The 21,482-nt window shown below is 44.4% G+C and overlaps 4 protein-coding genes across 15 annotated transcripts in view; 2 read left to right on the top strand and 2 right to left on the bottom strand.

Moving 5' to 3' along the window:
* Positions 1-4,695, top strand: part of znf385d (zinc finger protein 385D) — a 53,880-nt gene extending 49,185 nt beyond the window's left edge. For 6 of the 11 annotated variants that reach the window (XM_061289374.1, XM_061289370.1, XM_061289372.1 and 3 more), the window contains 4 exons: positions 357-629; positions 703-890; positions 1,866-1,958; positions 3,849-4,695. In XM_061289374.1, the coding sequence (XP_061145358.1) occupies positions 357-629; positions 703-890; positions 1,866-1,958; positions 3,849-4,070 (776 nt within the window). In that variant the 3' untranslated portion in view covers positions 4,071-4,695. Of the gene's footprint in view, positions 1-330; positions 630-702; positions 891-1,865; positions 1,959-3,848 lie in introns of all 11 variants that reach the window. The other 5 variants (XM_061289375.1, XM_061289381.1, XM_061289378.1 and 2 more) reach the window with 3 other exon arrangements.
* Positions 4,696-6,970: 2,275 nt separating this feature from the next.
* rab5ab (RAB5A, member RAS oncogene family, b) lies at positions 6,971-8,966 on the bottom strand. The gene is made up of 5 exons (XM_061289397.1): positions 8,801-8,966; positions 8,447-8,598; positions 8,237-8,359; positions 8,039-8,132; positions 6,971-7,957 (listed from the first exon to the last, which is right to left on the bottom strand). Exons 1-5 carry the CDS (start codon positions 8,964-8,966, stop codon positions 7,842-7,844), a joined length of 651 nt encoding a protein of 216 aa, XP_061145381.1. The 3' UTR covers positions 6,971-7,841.
* A 1,579-nt stretch (positions 8,967-10,545) lies between these two features.
* Positions 10,546-15,788, top strand: efhb (EF-hand domain family, member B). Of its 2 annotated transcripts, XM_061289351.1 has the most exons (13): positions 10,546-10,900; positions 11,034-11,093; positions 12,440-12,583; positions 12,677-12,851; positions 12,940-13,050; positions 13,237-13,357; positions 13,944-14,033; positions 14,112-14,179; positions 14,244-14,404; positions 14,482-14,689; positions 14,759-14,950; positions 15,024-15,205; positions 15,278-15,788. In XM_061289351.1, exons 1-13 carry the CDS (start codon positions 10,835-10,837, stop codon positions 15,422-15,424), a joined length of 1,725 nt encoding a protein of 574 aa, XP_061145335.1. In that variant the 5' UTR covers positions 10,546-10,834; the 3' UTR covers positions 15,425-15,788. The 2 variants fall into 2 exon arrangements, with proteins under 2 accessions (XP_061145335.1, XP_061145334.1); XM_061289350.1 differs by having other exon boundaries at positions 14,482-14,950.
* Positions 15,789-16,145: 357 nt separating this feature from the next.
* On the bottom strand, positions 16,146-18,088 carry si:dkey-82o10.4 (uncharacterized protein LOC797793 homolog). Its single transcript, XM_061289393.1, has 5 exons — positions 17,594-18,088; positions 16,935-17,006; positions 16,725-16,851; positions 16,392-16,536; positions 16,146-16,263 (listed from the first exon to the last, which is right to left on the bottom strand). The coding sequence occupies exons 1-5, from the start codon at positions 17,936-17,938 to the stop codon at positions 16,179-16,181; spliced, it is 774 nt and encodes a 257-aa protein (XP_061145377.1). The 5' UTR covers positions 17,939-18,088; the 3' UTR covers positions 16,146-16,178.
* Positions 18,089-21,482: the final 3,394 nt, after the last annotated feature.

The following is a 21,482-nucleotide window of genomic DNA, read 5'->3' as shown; positions in this document are numbered from 1 at the left end:
CCGCAGATGATAAGTCATGAAGTGGCCGTTTGTCTCCCAAACACAAGAGCGTCTATTTATTTATTGCTTCGAGTCGCGCCCGCAATGTCCCAAAAGCGGTCACGCTCTTATCTTTGAAAAGTCACCACTTGAAGCTAAAAACAACGTTGGTCGACATCCATCGTCGTCTATCATGAGGGAGACCTCTGATAAAAAATCCGAGGAAGCCGTGCTTTAAAAGACACAGGAAGTGGTTTTGGTTTCGAAGCGGCCATTTTAGTATCAATATGGCCGCTTCGGTGAAGTTTTGTTGACTTACCGCAATATGCAAAAATCTCCATCCATCATCAGCTTTAATGGCGATGATGTCTCTCCAGATGTGGCGCCCCCTTCGCTGTCCCCCGCGCTCCGACTGGCAGAGTCCCACGAAACGCCGACCGACGTTGCCGGAGTCTTATCCTCGGTCCCGGACGCCCCGGAGATGACCTCGGAGGTTGAGCTCCACTCGCCCTCAGAACCGGACCTGGACCCGGATAAAGAACCCGAGAAGGACGCGGAGACAGAAGAGGAGAAAGCTCGGCGTCTGCTCTACTGCTCGCTTTGCAAAGTGGCCGTCAACTCGGCGTCGCAGCTGGAGGCTCACAATAGCGGTATGGTGTCATTTTGGTCAAATTACAGGGAGAAGAAATGACCTTGACATTTTTTTTGTGTGTTGATGAAAAGGCACCAAGCACAAGACCATGCTGGAGGCCCGCAGCGGCGTGGGCTCCATCAAGTCGTTCCCGCGGCCGGGAGTCAAAGGCAAGGTGGCGCCGCCGTCCGCGTCCAAGGCGTCTACGGGCCTGCAGAACAAAACGTTTTACTGTGAGACGTGTGACGTGCACGTCAACTCCGAGACGCAGCTGAAGCAGGTGATTTATTTCATCTCTCTTTGTAAGAAATGAAAAGCCAGATTGTGCTTTTTTAAATTTGTTCTTAAAATTAGTATTATCTACAATATATAACATATTTTTCGTCTGTTTTTACTTTAGGTGTATTTTTTGGATTGAACGCGAGAGTATTTAATGTTGTACGGAGAGCGGATGTTTGGTGGTTGTCATAATGCGCTGGATCTGGCTCGTCCGTTGCCATGGCGACGCTCCACTTGCATCATTATCAGACGGCTCGTCAAAAAAAAAAAAGAATCGGCGCAACAGGGATCGTTGTCAGTCTTTGGAAGTATCAAATCGTGTCGGTTACATTACCGTGGCAACAGTGGCGCACAAATACACAAGTTGAAAGACGACGGGTGGCGATCTTCAGAGGGCGGCGTGAAAAAAAAAAGGTTGATTGCTCAATGAGACTTATCTCTAAGTCAAAGTCATTTCACAATTACATTTACACTAACTGACCCTACTTACAAAATTGCTAAGAAAAATTGAAGTCGCATTCTGAAATGTAAATAATGTAAAAATATTTGCATTGCGTTTTAGCATTAACATGTCAAATGTGTTTCTGAATGCTAAATGACATTTTGCACGCTGCTTCAAGCTCCCAAATGGTTTCTTTTTTCAGCTCGTAGGTCTTGTAAGTGTGTGACTTTTGTGAGAGCTCACGCTGAGATTTTCCACCCAGACGTGACGCATCCATTTTTCATGCCGACGACTAAGAAGAACAAGCAGCCGCCGCCGCCGCAGCGCAATCAAACCACACAGGGCTTGATTTAAAAAAAAAAAAAAAAAAAGATGGTGGAGATGTGGAGGATGATCTCGCGATCGGCTCATTGCCGTGCCGTTCGTTTTGCACTTTGTGTGATGCCGTTTGTTAAATCTGAGAAACAAATCGCTGGCCGATCTTTTTTTTGAAATGCCAAAAATAAAATCTAACTTTTTCCTTGCTGTCCTCAGCACATCAGCAGTCGTCGCCATAAAGACAGAGCGGCAGGCAAACCGGCCAAGCCCAAATATACTCCCTACAGCAAAGGAGCCACCAAGCAGACGGTGAGCTACCAACACACCATTTTGTTGCTTTGATATCCATAACAATGGAGTTGCCATTGGCCCGGAAAAAAATGATCACCCGCCGTATCTCGGCAGCATCAAACGAGACTTAGATAAGGTTCACGCACTTTTGCAGAAGGATCAAATTGGAGTATTATTTACTATTATGTCAAATGTTATACAAGAAGAATACGCTGATGTTTGGCAGAGGTGATGAGTAGACGGAAGGAAGGAAGGAAGGAAGGAAGGAAGGAAGGAAGGAAGGAAGGAAGGAAGGAAGGAAGGAAGGAAGGAAGGAAGGAAGGAAGGAAGGAAGGAAGGAAGGAAGGAAGGAAGGAAGGAAGGAAGGAAGGAAAAAATAGTGAGAGAAAAAGAGAGAGAAGATGAAGGATAAGAGAGGGAAGAAGAAGAGCTAGCGCTCCAGAGGGCTGGCTGTTAGCACTTGTGAGGAAAATGTCCCCCCCCCCCCAAGCCATCATTGAGCAAGTTAACGGAGGGGAGCTGGGACTTGTGAGACTTCCTTGTTCCGCCCCCTCATCGTCCTCCAACAGTGATTGATAAGCCGTGACACGGCGCCGGCGCCGCCGGAGCGCCGCGTTTCCATTATGGATACAGAAGATTAGGCCGGATAACTTTGGTCACCTTTTCACACTATTAGCTTCGCTGTGCGTGTGTGTGAGGCTGAGGCTGAGGCTGGATGGACAAAAACAAAGTCACAGCAACACCAGCCACTATCTCTTGGATTTTGTCTCGCGTTATTAAACTCGAATGCCTTCACAAAACATTTTGACTTTTTATACAGTACGTTTATTACACACATTCGGTTCCATCAAGATGAAATTGTCTTTCAAAAACATGGATGTCCGCTTCAGTAAGGATGAGGTTTACAAAAAACAAAACATGGAAGGTCTGATAAAAGTCAAATTGTTCAAATGTAAGCCTAAATAAAGATTCATTTGACTCAAAAATAGGTTTGTAAGGTTGAAAGACAACGTTTACAACATAACACCAACATTTGGTCAAATGTAAGCCTAAATAAAGATTCATTTGACTCCAAAATATGTTTGTAAGGTTGAAAGACAACATTTGGATTTAGCTAAGACTAAATTGTCTTGGTCGTTCTTTACAAAAACACGAAGAAATTTCTCTGACATCTTAAAAAACAAATGTTCTTATAGTCCAAATTGCTTTTGACGTCCGCAAAAACAAACACATTGGTTTGGTTCCTCTTAAATCCAAAATGTGTTTTGACTCTAAATTGTTTTTGATGTTTGTAAAATTAGGCTGTTTTAAGTTGATGGTTCCAAAACTACCCGTTCAATTTCTCCAAACACTCAAAATTGCCTTCACAAAATGACCTTTGATGTCAAAGACCACACAGGCGAGCGACTTTGTGGATTTTTCAAAATCCCATCTGATGGTCTCATGGCAACTGCTGCCACTCTAATTAAGCTGAGAGTTGTTATTCAACGACTATACCAAAAAGCCATTTCAATACATCTGCATGCATTTGAATAAAATGACATTTAAAGATTGCCGCGCCGCTGGAAACAATCTATATCTTTAATACTCATCGGATAAATTGTATTGAGCAAGCTAATTAGCATAAATGTGAGTGACATTCCACATTTCTGCTAGTAAGCCATTTAAAGATTTAAAAACCAAAAAGTCATGTTAGAATGAAAGGGAAGGCTAAGATCCAGTCAGGAGGTGAGCAGCACCATTTTGGACCAACTGGAGATGCCTGAATGGAGGGAGGACTGGCTGACTCCAAAAATCAGTAATCCAGTTGACAGTTTCAAAAGTAGAGGCTTGACTTTAGCCAGCTGCCTAAGATGAAAACAAGAAGGTGGATTTGACAGCAGCGCTTTGTCCTTGTCCCCCCCCCAGCAGATCAAGTTGACTTTGGGCAAAGAACATCAGTGCCCCTCCCTGGCCACCCTTCTTCCCGCACAACTAATGGCCGCCGCGGCCGCCGCCCTCGGCAACACGTTCCCGCAGCGCGCCGGCCACGCCCCCAGCCCCGGCCTCTTCCCGACACCGCCCCTCCTCCGCCCTGCCCCCGGCCCCATCAGGACCGCCCATCCGCAAGTCCTCTTTGCGCCGTATTGAACCCCCCCCCCCACCCCCGATCAGGCAGCGGCGGCGGACCAGTCTATGCATCTGGGATTCAAGATGGAGAGCGGTCGGTCAACTTGTACAGCTACATGAGGGCAATAATGTAACACACACACACACACACACACACACACATGCGTGAACTACTATGCAGTGTCATTACTCCATGAGTGTCGTTGGGTGGCGCGCACGTCCCTGTTTGCACTTTAACTTCTGTTGACGTGCACGTTTGACGTTAGACTCTGTTCAATGGTTAGACTACGTGTGGTTTTTGGGGGGGTTGTATTAGTCCTTGCGTATGTTTACACTATTCCCGAAAAGTTTGCGATATTTGGTTTTGGTGTGAAATTTCCGCATGAACCTCATATGGACCTTTACGGGCGAACGTAATTTTGAATTGGTCCAATTAAGTTCACTTGTGAAAGTCGTACTGAAATTTTACATTAACACCCCATATCTAAAAGTTTTTGTGAGTAGTGTGTGTGTGTGTGTATGCGTGCGTGCGTGTGTGTGTGTGTTTTGTGTGGACCGCCGATGCTTCTGTGTGTTACGTGTCAAATGTGTAAAAAAAAAAAAAAAGTGTTCATTTGAAATAAAACAAGAGTCCTACTTTGTTAAATGTGCTTCTCCTTTGGAGTCACGGGCCATTTCATTAGGTACACCAGGCCCATTAATAATCCCATAAAAAACTGTTAAGGAAATTAATTTGGATGATTTACCAAAGGAAACAAATTGGAGAGATACATTTTAATACCTCTAATCATATAGTACAAGTATTTTAAACATTTTAAACATAACATAAAAATCTAAACCATGCATTCGACAAACAAGGCTGTGATCTTTGTACAATATGTATTTTGTGAAATATCGCACATGTGGACATTTGCAAGCCGGGCCTTCTGATTCTGACGCAGAGAGCTAAAAATAGCTCGAGTCAAAAGTTGAACACACAAACACACAACGTGGATGTACAAAACACGCACACATCTGCCCACGCGTCAATGAACAAGGATTCGGCAAGATCTGTCGCCCCCTGTTGGACATGTTTATATTGACTTTTGAATGTGGCCGCATAATGTATTGCACTCTTATCTCAAGGCAGACTTGCGTGTCCTTAATCCTCCTACCAGTGTAAAAGGCATTATATAAAAATGAAACATCTGGACGTCATCACCATAATCACAGCGTTGCTTTTTCACGGCCCGCTGTCCAAGAGCAGTAACGCAAAGTGACGCTAAAGAACATTTGTGCGTGGTTCTCGACCCGAGCAGATGCTCGCTATCTTTAAATCTTTTTTTAGGTTGGCACCGAAGCGATAAGGCTTGATTTTGCGAAGCAGCGCTACGCTAGCATCTAGGCTTTTAAAACAAATCAAATTCATTTGAGAGTCATGAATGTGGACAGCACGGCCGGGTGTACTTATCATAGCTCGCCACTTTTCATTTATTAATCCCGCTTGAGCTTTACTCACACATTCTTTCTTGTTTTGTTCCTTTCTGGGGTCAGTGATTTGCATCCCCCTCGCTTCCTTTTCTTCCTCAAGCGTTTTATCTCTGTTAATGCAAATAGTTGGCGTCAGGTCGAATCTTCTTACCGCCTAAACCATTTTTGCTTGGCTGAGCTAGGAATCTTATTTTTTTTATAACTAGCTAGTTGATTTTACTTCTAATCCATGATGCCTTGAGCAGCAGTTTGGCATAGAACATAAGAAGTTTCGTTTTACTCCAAACTTTTCATGGCACTCCTCAACGGATAACATATAGTAAGTGTCAATCAAAAGGGAATAATGGCATCATTATAATGGTGGCTACGGCTCTTGTACTGACTCTCATAAGATTCTGCCGGTGACCTCTCCTTAATCAAGCCTCCCTGATGATTGACGGCTCCATCCATTATGGACTCATTCGTTGGCGGCTCAGACAGGTGAGACGGACTCTTTGACTTTGACACTTTCAAACACTGTGTGGTCTTTCTTAAGATGGAGAACAAAGGAATAGAGGATGGTCTTGTGCAAAGCTTTACGCTATCTTTGTTTTTAAAATGACATTCTCTTTGACATTTCAAATAGGACATATAGTTATCAGATAACACAAAAACCACAAATTAATTTCCACAATCAAGCAATAAATGAGGAAGATTCCCCAAATTGAGCAAAATTACATTTCCGAAAACATTCGCCAACACAACTAATATATGGCCTAAAAAAATTAATCAAGACATGTCTTAAAGCTAGTGTATTTATTCTGCCTATGCTCAAATTATTATTTTTTAAATAAGCTTACTCATAACCAATAAATCTACATCTTCTTGTCTCTTCCTCTTGTTTAAGGGATTTTATTGGAAACCTATAAGGTTCTAAGTAGTACTTATGAACTCAAACCACATTTACTTGACGGAATTCCGCTAGAAATAAAAAGTTTCTTTCAAACTTTAGCCTGCTGACCCCCTCCAGGGAGCACAAGGGACATGCTGTAATGAGGAGACTGTCACCATGGTAACGGCAAGTGATCAAAGCCTATTTAAGTTATTTTTTCATTCTATATTTAATGTTGTGGGGTCACAATATGCCAAATACAATATGATTAACTCGGAAAACGTTTTTCATACCTGAATTTGTATACTATGATTTTTTTATGACTGTGTGGTTTGAGGCATGAAGACGTTGTGACGCTACACTACTGCCCTCGCGTGTCCAAGACAGGAACTGCTGCAGCGGGTCAAACAATGCAGGTACTGCCTCTCCTCGCTTTACGTCAGGTTCGACATACGTTTCCTTTTAAAAATAAACGAAAACGAGGAATTAACCAATGAGCAAAAAAAAAAAAGTTTTTCATACAAATTTTTACTAGCATAATGAGCAGAGCCATTGACCCAGCTAGACAGCAAAAAAAGCGTACAAGAGATTCAATCTTTATTGAATTTATTAAGTCATATTCAGACACTCAAAAACCGATCGGGCCCGTGGCGTGGTTGAAACCCTTCGAGCCGTTTGCGGGTCACAAGCACTCGCTCGTATAAAATGAAGACATGATGATCAACACTGTGTGCAATGCGATTAAAAGTTCCTTTTTAACGTGACACCAGAGTTGATTTTTTTTTGTTTTGTTTTGTTAATAACACTACACAGAGCTAATTAGAATAATCATTTAAAAAAAAAAAAGAAAAAAAGAAACACCACAGCTTTACCAGTTGGAGACGAGTAGAGAATGAATACAAAAAAAACTAAACAAAATAAAAAGCATAACCAACTGTACAATTGTTCGGAATCTCTTTTGTTGCATGGTCATTTCTACACGTGCGGTGTTGACTCGGTGGTGAGGGGGGGGGGGGGGGGGGGGGAGTGATCCACGAATCCTCCAGGAAACCCAAAAAAAAAAGATCCCTCCTGTTGGGATTTTGTTTGAGAGAAAATGAAAAAAAAAAAAAAGGCCAGGACGTGTCAGGATGGGAGCCATTTTGTGGGCGGGTTGTTAGTTTACCACGACAGGGTGAAAAGGTGTTTGCTTCAGGCGTTGTAGTGATAACATGCATCCATTATACTGATATACACCTCTTTTTTTTTAAAAAAAAAAAATCTTAAAAAGAAAGAGAAGGAACATCAACTGGGGGGGGGGGGAAAAAAAAAAGGTATTAGAAATGCAGCTATACAAAGTCTTTCGCTATTTAGGACTGGGTGGTGAGGAAGCTGATGTGTGTGTATGCGTGTGCATGTTTGGTGGTGGTGGGGGGGTCGTTAACTGAGACCACTGTGCGGGGGGGCCCCTCCTAGTTACTGCAACAGGTGCGGCTGCTGGGTTGGGCCGTCTCGGTCAGGTCCACGCCCCGGTTCCGCCCGCCGCTGGCGCCGGCTGTCTGGGGCTCGTTCTTGGGGAGCTTCTTGGCTGTGATGACATCATCACACAGTGTCGTCAACAGTGCTACGTGACGGCGACGCGTTGCCATTGAGGAGATAAGACGCTCACCGATGGCCATGAAAATCTCGTTGACGTTCATGGAGGTCTTTGCCGACGTTTCCATGAAGAGCAGGCTGTTGTCGTCGGCGTACGATTGTGCGTCCTGAACACGACATCAAACTATTAATCCGATGTTCCGAAAAAGGTACGGGGACGACACGATTCCTAATAACGGATTCACAGGCGAGCTTGTGGATTCTGCCGCACCTGGAAGTCGAGCGCTCGCTTGCTGGCCAGGTCGGCTTTGTTGCCGGCGAGTGCAATGACGATGTTGGGACTGGCTTGCCTCTGGAGCTCCTTCACCCAGTTCTTTGCCCGCACGAATGACTCCTGTGGCAGGAAACAACCGCGGCAATCATGTTTGTTTCTATTTGAGCTCCTCGTCACTAATTTGCTCCAGCTCAGCCGTGATCCTACCTCGTTGGTGATGTCGTAGACCACGATGGCGGCCTGGGCGCCTCTGTAGTACATAGGGGCCAGACTGTGGTAGCGTTCCTGACCGGCCGTGTCCCAGATTTCAAACTTGACCGTCGTGTCGTCCAAGCATACCGTCTGAGTCAAGAAGGCAGCTGTGGGAAGCACAAAATGGACAGCGGGTTTAACGGCGGCCATTTTAGCGGGACGACAATCACGAGGTAAACTCCGAAGCCCCGCTGAGAATACGAAAAGAATGTAAGTCGTCGAAAAGCCCCTCCCAAAAATATTTTGTAACACCTCAAATGTAATAATAGGATACAGAAGTATTCCACCAGGACAAGACTTGTGCCAAACCTCCGATGGTGCTCTCCTGGAATTCGTGGAACTGTCCCTTGACGAAGCGGAGCACCAGACTCGACTTCCCCACCGCCGACTCCCCCAGCAGCACAAGTTTGAACTGGCAGATCTTGTTGCCGGCGTTGGGCCCGTTGGGCCGGGTAGCTCCGCCTCTACTTGCCATGTCGCTTTCTCCGGACGCTTCCTGCTGCTGTGGATGCTGGGGAAACACCCGGATAGCGTCACCTCAACGCTTGTACGAGCTACGGCGCGGGTGAAAATGTTAGACCTGAGATCTTATCCTCGCCATCGTCAGATTTAGTTTTGCTAATTATTGCATTTCGCACGTTTTACGTGTTTAGTTTTGCAAACATATGATGGAGCAAGGTAGATTGGGCTATCTTGCCGATAAGAGATATCCGTCACACCTTTCACGCACGCCACAGCGATGACCTTACATCCACCCAGCAACGAGAACGACAGCCGTCCACGCAGACTTGAGTCATCGGGATAGTTTGGCATTCCCAATGTCAACACGACAAAAAACACTGGTTGCTTTCACAGACTCAACAAGTTGTTGCGGCAACTAGGACAACGGCCATGAGAAGACATGGCCATAATACACTCGTGTCATTTGAGGTCACAGGGTTGCACAACAGGAGTCGTAAAATGGATATCAGGAAAACAATATGGGAATATTTAGGACGCTGTCAGCTTTCCTGGAAGTTTAGTCCACTCACACAAACATTAAATTACAAAATAAACGTGCCACATCATTTGTCAAAGTTTATGATTAATTACCGTCATCTGCGTGTTACACGCACGACGTGAGCAAGTTGAACTAATCAGCTCGCTCAGTTGTTGTTGTTGTTGATTAGCGTGAAGTAGCACAATACTAGCTAGCTAACGTTAGCCGAGCGGCTACATCATAAGTTCGTAACGTCGTAACGGGAGGCGAATCTTAGCCGGTGACAGAGTCAACGGGACGGCGTGTTATCATTCGAAGACGTTGAAACATCGAGCGCGTGTGTAAATTTGTGTGTGAAAGTGTCGCTTTGGCAAACGCTGGTGATGTGCGATAAATTTGGGTGTGTACGGCTAGTGACAGCTATGATGTTAGCCGTCACTGGCTAACAGCTGGCTAACGTCACTAGCCAGTCGCTGTCTTTTGGGTCAAACAAATGGGGTCCAAATGATTCACATGCGTCCGTGTTTATCATCACAACACAACAAGCGGCGTCAATCCAACCGGTCGGACCTGCTCGAGTCACCACGTTAGCGGGTTAGCTTCAACCCCTGCAGTGTCGTCGTCAGCGGCAAGCTAGCAAGCTAACCCGCTAAAGAGGCGCTGCGCTCGGGTTTGGATGTGTGTTTAGCCGCGGCCGCGTCGGGTGGAGTCCCCACCGCCTCCGGTTAGCCGCCAGCTAGCTGGTTCGTAATCGGTTCGTTTACTCACCCAACCAAGAGACGACGCCGCTGCCAAATGTTGCGAACAGAGTCCCCGCTAAAACCAAAACTACGCACTTTGATGACTGCCGGTCTTAGTGAAACATGAGATTCTTTTTTAATTCTTATTTCTTTTTTTCCAGCAGGCTCCGCCACTTGTCTCAACTTCCCTGTTGGCTTTGTACGAGCGATGATGACAGATCGTATGACCGCAACTGGCAATCCTCCTACGTCTCACCGAGCCGCACCAATCATACGCGCGACTCCATTCTTATCATTTGGGATATTTTATATTATGTCTATGAATTCCTGCCTTAATAAAACTTCAAAAAGGCTGAGAAGTGAACACAAAATGGCGATGTTTTCAAATCGTACAAATGTAACTCGTTCTTCTCCACGTCATTTTCTCATTTTTTTTATTCGCAATATTTTTCCACGCAAGTTGATCTAATGTCGCGTTTGTTGGAACGCGCTCGGATGAAAAAGGAGATATTTCATATATATCACCTTGTCGGCTTTTGAAATGTTGCTAGGCAACGACAAACTGTAAGGAAGCCAGACCTGTGTTCTCTCCTCAGGGAACATTTTATTTTGGGTTGCAAATTAATGGAAATAATAAGTCAGTCGGGGGTGAATATGTCAGACGCGATGAGGATAGCACAGATGCCGAGGGTAAGTGAATGTTCACGTGTTGTTGTCTGACTTTAGCCACGTTAGCCTAACTTGTGACTTTGATGTTGTGTGTGCGGATCTGGATCTTAAATAGAAATGTCATTTCAACTTTTTTTCCCCCCCCACATTACAGGCTGGAAAACGAGTGCCTTTCAGGGACACAGTAGCTGCTTGTTTTCAAGAAATAAAAAGGGTGAGTTTTTGGAGAGAGTCCAAAAAATTCTTTTGAGACAAAGTTAAACACGCACGTTTCAAAATACAGATATTTAAAAATCGGAATACTATTCAGCTTGTGTTGAGAACGGTCATCATTTTCCCCCCCCTTTTTCTTCTCAATATAATTAGCACTGACAGATGAGGGGACAACGTTTTTGAGGTCATTTTCAGAGGTAGTCAGAACAGAACTGGAATGGCACGAGTGGTAGCCATTAGGGGTGTAAATCGCGGGTTTTGTCACGATATCATATCGATACAAAGAACTACGATACGATATTTGCCGATATCTTAAAGCCTGCTGCGATTCATTCACGATATATCGCGATATAGTGCTCTACGATCGATTTTATTTTTAAATAAAAAATATAGAACAATATCCTGATTTATAATAATTCATACGCAAAATCAACAAGGTACTGCAAACTCTTTATTTAGGAAATTACAAGAGTATTGTAGTATACAAAGTGCTTATTTTAACACATGTCGAGTTTTTTCTTTAGATGTGCGTCGAGATTTGTGCTCCCTGAATATTTGATCACCGCATGGCAGGATTTACAAACTGCACGTGTCTTGTCCGTTGAGTCATCTTTTCTTTGGAATCCAAAGTGCTTCCAAAGAATGACTTGAAGCCTAAAGGGGAGCCAATTTCCTCGTCTTTTTGGACACTAGCCATAGCACCCGCCCAGGAGCCGCGTACTAGTTGTCGACTCCCCTTTCACGTGCCTGCTCTGCTCACAACGCAACACGCCGCGGCGCTCACTGCTCCCGGAAAGAGGAAGCAAGCAACAATGAACTGGATTTCAAAATAAAGTCGCGTCTAATGTCCGAAGTCAAACACGGCGATATAAATCGACGTTTAGCATCGATGCCAATAAATCGTAGAGCATTATATCGATTCATCGATGTGTATCGATGAATCGTTACACCCCTAGTAGCCATCTTTTGCCTTTGCTGGTTTATGACTTCCACCTTTTCTCCACTCATATGACTGGCATTGATGCGGAATGGCGGAATAGGGCAGTTAAGCTTATTATCCGACACTTACTTCCCACGCCCTGTCATGTTGAAAGCAATGGCGGCTGTCAGACTATTTTATGTCACAATAGACGCTGGTAATTATATCCATCATCTAATTATTGGATAGCAGGATGGAGCGTCTCAAGGCACAAAGTCACGGCAGTATTCTGCCCTCGCTGAAAGATAAGCGTCTTGCGTTACAACCTTTATTCGGGATCTCCGTGTGAAAGAATCTGAAGACTGACTCGACTGTAAATGACAAATATGCTTGTCATATTACAATATATGCTCTTTTTCACAAACTAGGCCCCGACGCCACCTCCGGTTCGAAAGTACCACAACAGCAACAGACCGGGGCCCGGTGTGATCCGAGTGCATCCCGGGAAGGCCGATGACCCAAAAGTGGCCGAGGCGCTTGTTCACGGCGTCCGCACGAAGGCTTCGCTATCGGTCAGCCGGCATTTGAAGGCGTATCTATATCCGCTAATTTGATTAATAAGGTCTTGCGATCTCTATTCATGATAGTTTTTTTTTTTGCGGCAGGCCGCGGTCACACTCAACCCGCCACCTCTCAGCAACTTCCAACAGAAGCTGCTAGAGTTCAGTGAGGCCGACTACGCCTCGCACAAGACGGCGCCACTGGGCCGCTCGGCAGACCCCACCGGACTTCCCGCCTGGTACAACGAGAACACCAGGTTTGGAATTCCATCTCATCGAGGTGCGACACTTCAAATTATTCTCGTAAGGTTTCGAGTTTGATTGGTTTTTCTCATTCCTCCTTTTTTTTGTGTGTGTTTTGGATCCAGATGTGGATATCGGCCAAGTTATCCATCCTTCTAAAACTTTGGATCAGTTGGAAAAGGAGGAACAAGTGGGGCACGAGGCTTATGTTCACAGTCACAACAGTTATTTTGTCGGTGAGAAATCTGCGTGGGTTTAAAAACGGATTGAATCTAGAGCTAAAGATTTTTCCACACTTGGCCAAACAAAACCAAAACACTAATCTTAAACTACTGAATTGTTCGATGTCAACCGATTGTGGCCTGAGTTTGAATTTGTATTACAAAATGCAGTTTTACTAAATTGTATTTGTGTTGTTCCAGGTGAGCAAATTGACAGGAAGTACAACTATAACAAAGACGGCTGCTTCGGGATCCCGACGCCTTATTGCACCGACGGACGCTACGTCGGCGAAAGTCTGCATTGGTTTGGAGAATCCACCAGGTGACAGCAAATGTTTGATTCGGTTTTTGTTTTCCTCCCTAAGCCTAGTTTGTTAGCTGCCCTATAATAAAGTGCGATCATGTGTTGGTTGCCGAGCAGCAGTTGCCAGGAAACACTGCCCGTTGCTATTTCACCACCAATCAATCATCATTTTATCAATTAGAATTGTGATGATGTTGATTAATGCGCAAAGATGTACAAGACAATCATGACAAATGCAATCATGACAAGCAGCAACCAATACAAAAAGTATTTACCAAAATCCTTTTGTGACAAAAACTTCTATATACCGTAATTTTCGGACTATAAGTCGCACCGGAGTATAAGTCGCACCAGCCATAAAATGCCCAAAAAAGTGAAAAAAAACATATATATGTATATAAGTCGCTCCTGAGTATAAGTCGCCCCCCCACCCAAACTATGAAAGAAAACGCGACTTATAGTCCGAAAATTACGGTACGTTCCCCCCTAAACTATTAAATATTTCTGTATTATTATGGGATGATGTGAAAGTGCCACATTGCACTTTGTGGGCTTCATAATTTTTTCCTGCAAGTGTTTATTTAAAATATCTGACTTTCTGAAGGGTGTACAATCCAAACCCCGTGTGGAAGAGATCTCCGGACAGCAGGGAAAAGTTAAAACAACAAATTGGGAACGTGGACAACAACACGAGGTACGTTTTTTTAAAATATATTTCACACCCATCCTGATGAAACTTCAACTTTTAGAACTTGTCATGTGATTCACCCAGGAGAGGAACCAAATCCAAAGTGCCTCCCAACCGTTCCTTCGGAATTGTCATACCGCAAGACGAATACAGTGAGTTTGCGTCGATGGATGGCGTGAACTGAGATGGCAAGTTGACGATTTCACGTTTGCGCAGATGTCGGAGATCTGATCCACTCGGGGCGTCAGCCGGCGGGCAAGCGAGCGCGAGGCGACGAGCGCCAGCGTTGCCTGGCCAGCGCCGTGCGGAACCGCCTTCAACAGATCAACTTGCAGAACTTCCCGTCTTTGCTGCAAGCCTTCAAGCACTACGACAAGGTAGACGACAGATGTTTCAGGTTCACGGGCAACCGTGATGGCCTAAGCGCTGACTCCAAAGGTGGGTTTGTCCCCAGAAAGGCAAAGGTCGCATCGATAAGGAGGACCTGCAGGAAGTGTGCCGGCACTTCAAGGTGGTCGTCAGCGACGCCGTTCTGGACGAGGTGTTGAACGAATGCGACCTCGACCGAGACGGATTCATCAACTTCCTGGAGTTTGCCAACTTCCTCAACATGAAGAAAAAGATGCCGTTGGACAGGCGAGATCAGGACCTGGTCGTGGACAGTGAGTCCTACAAGTGCACAATTTCTGAAAACGAAAGCCAGTCCAATTTATTTTTGAGTATCTATTCAGCCCAGTTCCAGACCGACTCAGACAAACTTCCTGGTTCTGGTCCTTTGTTGAAACCCAATGACCTGGAGCCTTTCAAGACTGGCAGCTCAAAGAAGACCGTGAGAACTCTCAGACGACCCGAGTTACTTTCAGACCGCTTCATCACCTCTGCCTCCTTCATCGGGGCCGCTGCCAGGAAGCCGCAAGAATCCGGTTAGCTAAGTCATTCTTGCATACACAATCCTTAGGTTCAAATATTTTTTAAAAAAAAGAGTTTCTCCCCTAGACACTCGCATCTATGGCATACCGTCGGTCCGCAAGGACATTGCGGCCCCGCCCATTCGGAAGATCACCGACCATGTCAATTACGGCGACATGACCACGGTGATGGATCTGCTGCTGCCGTCAGTGTACGGACGTCAGGGGGTCTATCGGGACCACTTCTTCCTCCCGCGCTCCAAGAAAGAAGTACGTGCCGTTGAGACGCTGGAGCATTGCGAAAAATGAATACACGCTGATATTTCTTTTTCCCGTTGACAGATTGCTGAGATCTTCAGGAACCTGGGCGAAAATATTTCCGAGGAGACGTTCGAGGAGGCTTGGAAGCTGGCGTCCACGAGGCATCCCCACGGCGAGGTCTGCGTGGAAACCTTTCGAACGGTACTCGAGGAAATCAAGGCTTTGTAGTCGAGACACTTTTTTTTTTTTTTTTACTTTGGTGGCAATTTATGTCATGATAAAATCATAAAAAAAAAAAAACGTTACAAATCAAATAGAAAACTCAGCTTAATTTAGCCTAGGAACAAAAACGTGTGTAATTGAGTCATGCCAATGATTTGATGTGTTTTTGTCATGTGTTCTGTGTGAATATTATATGATTTGATGTCTAATTGCATCATAGAGACAAAAGATCTTCGTTATGGCTTCTTGGAGCTATTTTGCCATCACTTTCGCTAAGCGGATTAATGAAGCGTCTCGCTGGCACGCCGCCTCGACTCGTTGACACTGTGAAATAGTTTTAAATAAATCAAAATATTAATTCATAAATTAACACGTGTGCTTGTGCTTCTTTTTGTTTGCCGCCTTTTAAAGGGAGTGACGCGGCGGCGTGACAAATTGTTTAAACGCCGTCGCGTTGACATTGCGTCACTTTGCGTAATCTCATTAGCGCGCCGCGGAAAAAATTCGCCGTCTTGTGTGAATTGATGCTAAGCACTACGAATGATGCGCAAGTGTTTTGATACATCCAAGAGTCTTTTTCAAAATTGCATCTTTGAATGTTGGGAGCATTTTCATGACCTCGAAGGATTTTGCTTCCCTTTTCGAATATTAATAATAATAGACGTTATGGCTTTACAAATGACTTTCTAGTTCCTGGTTAATCAAATAAACCAGAGCTTTTCTTAGGTAATGGAAAGTTTCAATGTATTTTTGATGCCATTCAGTCAGTTGGTTTCCAGTTCCAGTGCCAAACAGTGGTCACCATCCAGTCCTGAGATGCTCCTTTCGTCATCTCCCGATGGAACCTGACAAACAAACGGTAAAACAAATCTAATAGTTAATCATCTACAAATGCATTGCAGCGATGAAAAGAAAATAACCTTAAGTCAACACAACTTTCAATTCTTTGGGACAAATCCAACATGATACTTACTCGTAGACGGCTGTGGCTACTTTCTTCGGTCTGACGCCGTCTGGGCCGGGAGACACTCGGAATATCCTGGTGCCTTCGGGGTCTTCGGGACCGTCCAGCGTCGTCAGATACCAAAGCCTCATGACGATAGTGCAAAACTTTCTACCTGCCCATCAAAACAATACAGCGCCTGGTAGCACGGTCCACTTTTCGATTTAAATTAATTTTGGTAACATCGGTTCATGTTAGAGGCATTTTGTTGATGCTTTATGATCATCTCCGCCAGGATGGAAACTTTCAAGCAACTGTGAGTTGCAAACAAAACAAGACATGAAAACATGTCAGGAAACTCACCATGCGTATCAAAAACGACAGAGATGTCCTCCGGTAACACAAATATGATGTCATCCATGGAGACGGCCAGATGCTGCCTATGATGCTGAGGGAGAGGCTGACACCTCTCCTCGATGTATCGGATCATCTGAAAACCAAACACAAACATAAGGAGAGACTAAAAAAAGAAAGATGGTTGCAGATACACTCATGCGGTGTTTAATTTCTCACCTCAACGGAAACCACGCCGATGAGTTCAAAGTATTTCCCTTTGGACATCAAGCTGGAGATGTGCACCAATGCCTGAGTGGCAAATTAGGGTTATTGTTTTAAAAAGGAATTCATGTAAAAATAAATTGCTAAAAACTACTAAAAAAGAATCTGAATTATTCTGAAAAATACACCTGTATATCTATCCATTTCAGGGGTCGGCCATTTTGCCGCTTCCCGTCGACTGAAAATGACGTCACAGTTTTCGGGTGATAACAGTCACCTGTGTTCAGTGTATGTCATGATGTACAAGCTAAAGCTGTTGTAAAGAAAATGTTTGGACTCGACAACCCATTTAAGTAAGTAATTGCCTTTTAAATTGGGGGTTTGTTAGGGGGTTAAAGAACGGTTTAAAACCGGAAAAAGAGGGTTTGTTGTTCCAACTGGGGAGGTTTAGGGATGCGAGTAAGCATTGTTTTCAAACAAGCGTTCGACTTTCAAATTCGGGTTTCAATGTTAGCTTTACAAATTATGCATTACTTGTGCTACGATTTGAAACTTGGCTTTTAAACTAGGCTTAGGATTTCAACTCATTGAAAGTTACACTTGAGTGTAAAACTCTCGGTACGAGATGTGACTAAAAAATCCTCCAAATATTGTTCATCTGTTTTACATGTTACCTGCTTCACTCCCCTTTCAAAGTCATCCGAGTTGACATCTAGCCCGAAGAGTAGCTCAACGAGGAGCAGGGTCACTTTACACCGGATCCATGTGATCGGATCCGGGATGCCCACCACCGAGATGTCAGGCTGCCGACCGGAGCTCCCGTCAGCTCCGCGTTGCGAGCAGAACGTCCTGTCCCCGGTGAGCGCAAGCTTCCCACTGTTCTTAAACTGCGCCTGCCGACTGAATCCCTGCACGGGACACCGGGACCTGCTGCACGCCAGGCCGCTCCTCCGGCTGCACATCTCGGGTGAGTTCGCCGCCAGCCACCGGCACGCCGCGAGGCGGCCGATCCGCAGCATGGCAGCCGGGAAGCGGCGGCGTTGGACCGGGAGACCGCGGACCACACTGCCGGTAGGAGGGTTGAACCCGATTTCTTTCCTTTGACAACCTTACACAAGTCATCCCATTTTGTTCCCCATAATGCCCCTGTGCACATGCATTCGACTGCTGAGTTCACGTACTGTTGGACATCGCAGAACTACGTGCAATATATATATATATAATTGTGCGTTTAGTCATTTAAGCGTTATTGTGAAAATAAGAGTCAAGAATGGCCACTTAAGTCATTGAATGCCCCTCATGCAAATAATACGATACTACTACTCTTATTATGATTGTTTATTATACTCACATATATATATTTTTTTCAGAATATTAAATTTATCACATCGTTTAAAAGTTCTACCACGTTATGCCCTCACAGCACATCTTGTTTTGGATGGAAATGAAGTTTTTAAAGGCAGGTTTCATAATAGAAGTAGAAATGTTATTTACCTCATTTGTCCAGCAGAGGGCGCCATGTACCCATTTTTCGTCGTTTTGTATTTTGTATATCATATATAGTTCATATTTGACACGTGGCTGTTGCTGTAGAATAAGACAAAGTATTTAAATATTTAGTGATATTAGCTCACACTGACATAGAGCAAACATGCACCCATCAGATACATTAAAGTCTGTAATATACTACGGGAATATGACTAATATACAGCCTATATAATATACAATATTTGTCCAATTTATGTTGGTCATTTGTGGATTTATATATTACAAAGTGCCGGCAAACTAATAAACAAAAAAAAGGTTCATCTATTATACAGAGAATAATTTCAAAAGTTTGATGGAAAATTAGGCAAATAATGTAGCATGATTATTGTAACTTTTGTACATGGCGAACTCAGGAGTAAATTCAGAAGTTTAATATAAAGCACTTTGGTGCAAACATGAAAGCTTTATACAAATACATTGTCGCACGTTATTATACTCGTAACAAATGAAGTAGAAATTTGCAAACTATTCTGAATAATTTGAAGACACAAATATTGGTACATAAATGAGGTTACGTTAGCAAACTGACACTGAAAGGCACTGCTGTCTGCATTTTGTCTGTGTGCGTGTTTGTGAAAGAGAAACTGTAAATACATAACTTTAATTTAATCCACATATATTCGGTGCCATATATCGAGCAAAGTGTGATAACAAGCGGAATAAGCAAGGGTGCTATTTGGAATTTACAAGTCTCGCAATTCGACACTTAATGTGACACCCAAAAAGTTTTAATTGAGTCCAAATAAGAAATGTAACTGACTGACAGCCTTTTACGTCTTAATGAAGACACTTGAGTATAGTGATCTTATGTATTGTATATGAGGAGGGAGGAGAGAGAAAATAGTATTAATACATTTAAAAAAAAAAAAAAAGAATTTAACCCCATTATTGCACAACACTGTTACAAATGACTCTTGAAGATATGATTGCGTGTTTTTCAAATGAATTAAATGTGTAATTATTAAATTAACAAATTCCTGAATTATATAAATTCACAAACGTCTCCCCTCACACGTCAACAGGACGCCACTCATCTTTGGCGCTAATGAGAGAAATGCGGGAGTCTTTTTTTTTTTTCTTTTTACATTTATTTATCTGTGCATAAATTAAAAGAAAAAAAAAAGAAATCCATCCCAAATTTATTATTCATCAGTGATGTGATTAATATGCAAAATTATGCAAATGAAGACGCAATTAGGCTCCAATTCTCCAGCGGAGTTTTTCCATTATAATTTAATACAAAGTAACAGAGCAATTGGTGTCACGTGTAATTACGCTTAGCGGAGCGCACGCACACTTGCCACCCAATGCTGCGCAGAAACTTCAGAGCTGAAGCTGTTGGAGAAAAAAAAAAAATCTCGTCCTCTACCTTGGGAGGGCCGTAAATTGTCACATACACACCCACAAACATTTCTGAAATTGCATGACTTGTTCCGGTTAGGACATAAGAGTACTTTTTGGAAAATCCAGGCCTAGTTCTGCTAGCAATTTGGAATTAGGTTCTTCTCCAGTCTCTCGGATTCTAATAGATTCCGTCTTGGGGGGGCCATAAATTCAAAATTGTAACATATACACACACACACGTACAGTGGGAACAAAGACGTCCTCCCTCGTCCGTCCTCGCCGCCTCCACTCTGCTGGCTGTGCTCTGTCAAAGAACATAATCCCTCCACAAAATGGAAGCACAAAGGAAACTTGAGCTGAATCCTGTAAAGGCGCGGACACGCCGCACAATGCGTCCTCCCACCCGATTTTTTTTGCCTCGCTCGCCTGACGGAAAAAAATGCCCCGTGGCGCAGATCAAGCGTTTTTCTCATCCTCCTCCTTCATCATCCCTGATTTACCCCCCCCCCCCCCCCCCTACCACATTGCCTCCATAACCAGAGGCCAAGGTCCATTCGGACCTGACCAAGTTTCTTTGGCTACAAATTAGTTGAGTACATTCGGGAGTCGATTTGCGAATTGCTTGTGATTGTTAGCTCGGGAGTTAATCATTTAGTTATTGGAGTGACTCGCAAGGTTAGATAATGAGTTAAGTGACAGTCTAATGTCAGTTCAGGAGTTATCCGAATAAGTTTTAAGGTAGGGCGTTGAGTATTTTCGGCGGTTGAATATATCTTTTCTGAAGGCAGTGTCTGTTCTTCTAACAACAGAATAAATGTGTGCCAGCGCTCGTGCGTGTCATTTTAAATGTGTCAACGCAACAGCACTGTTTGATTTGTGTGAGGTGGAAAGAAAAACAGTCGTTGAGGTTAGTCCATGTAGGTCACTGTTGTCGGTTGTTGGCTTTTTTTGCCTTAAAAGCTGCACCTGAGGGGCGTGCCCCGCTCAGGCTCGCCCCCTGCAGGCGGAAGTCAGAAAGGCGAGCGTCGGTGCGGTTTGCCATTAACTGAGTCGGCTGATTACATCAAACCTTTGGTAAAGTAGGCCGCCCGCGCTCGCCCCCGCCACAGGAAGGGGAAGTGCCCCCCGCGGGGTGGGCGCACCTCCACCTGTGCCGCTGCACATCTGCAAAGCGGCGAGGCGCTCCTCCCGCCGCACTTCCTGTCGCCGCCAGTGCACGGCAAATGTCAAAACGAGCACGTGAGAGGTAACCACGCTTGGCTTGACACACAAAATGTGTATTGGAGTGACTTGTAATTGGTCGAACGGCTTAGGCATGAAGTTTAACTTAAGTCATTCGCATCAGAACGCCACCACTCCCTACTTTGTCTCCAGCCGGACGCCAGATGACATCGTGCGCGTGCATTCTTGCGCGTCTGTTCCAGCGTGGTAATTAACCTCGTCGGTGCGCCAGTGCCGCGATGAGAGTCAAACGCAAGGTGGCGATTGCTGTATTTTTCCACTTACCCCCCCCTCGCCATCACAAACATCACAGACACTTGCTGTAAATTCTCTAAATGTCTTCTTTGCTTTCATGGATTACTGTCAGTATTGTGAGCGGCTGCCAGGCCCGCTTGCCTTTTTTTTTTTTTTTTTTTTCCTCGGCCCGTCTCCGCCACCTTGATACATTTG

The sequence above is a fragment of the Syngnathus typhle genome, linkage group LG10 (genome assembly GCF_033458585.1).
Source record: "Syngnathus typhle isolate RoL2023-S1 ecotype Sweden linkage group LG10, RoL_Styp_1.0, whole genome shotgun sequence".
Classification (NCBI taxonomy): Eukaryota; Metazoa; Chordata; class Actinopteri; order Syngnathiformes; family Syngnathidae; genus Syngnathus; species Syngnathus typhle.
This window is presented reverse-complemented; position numbering and strand designations above follow the sequence as displayed.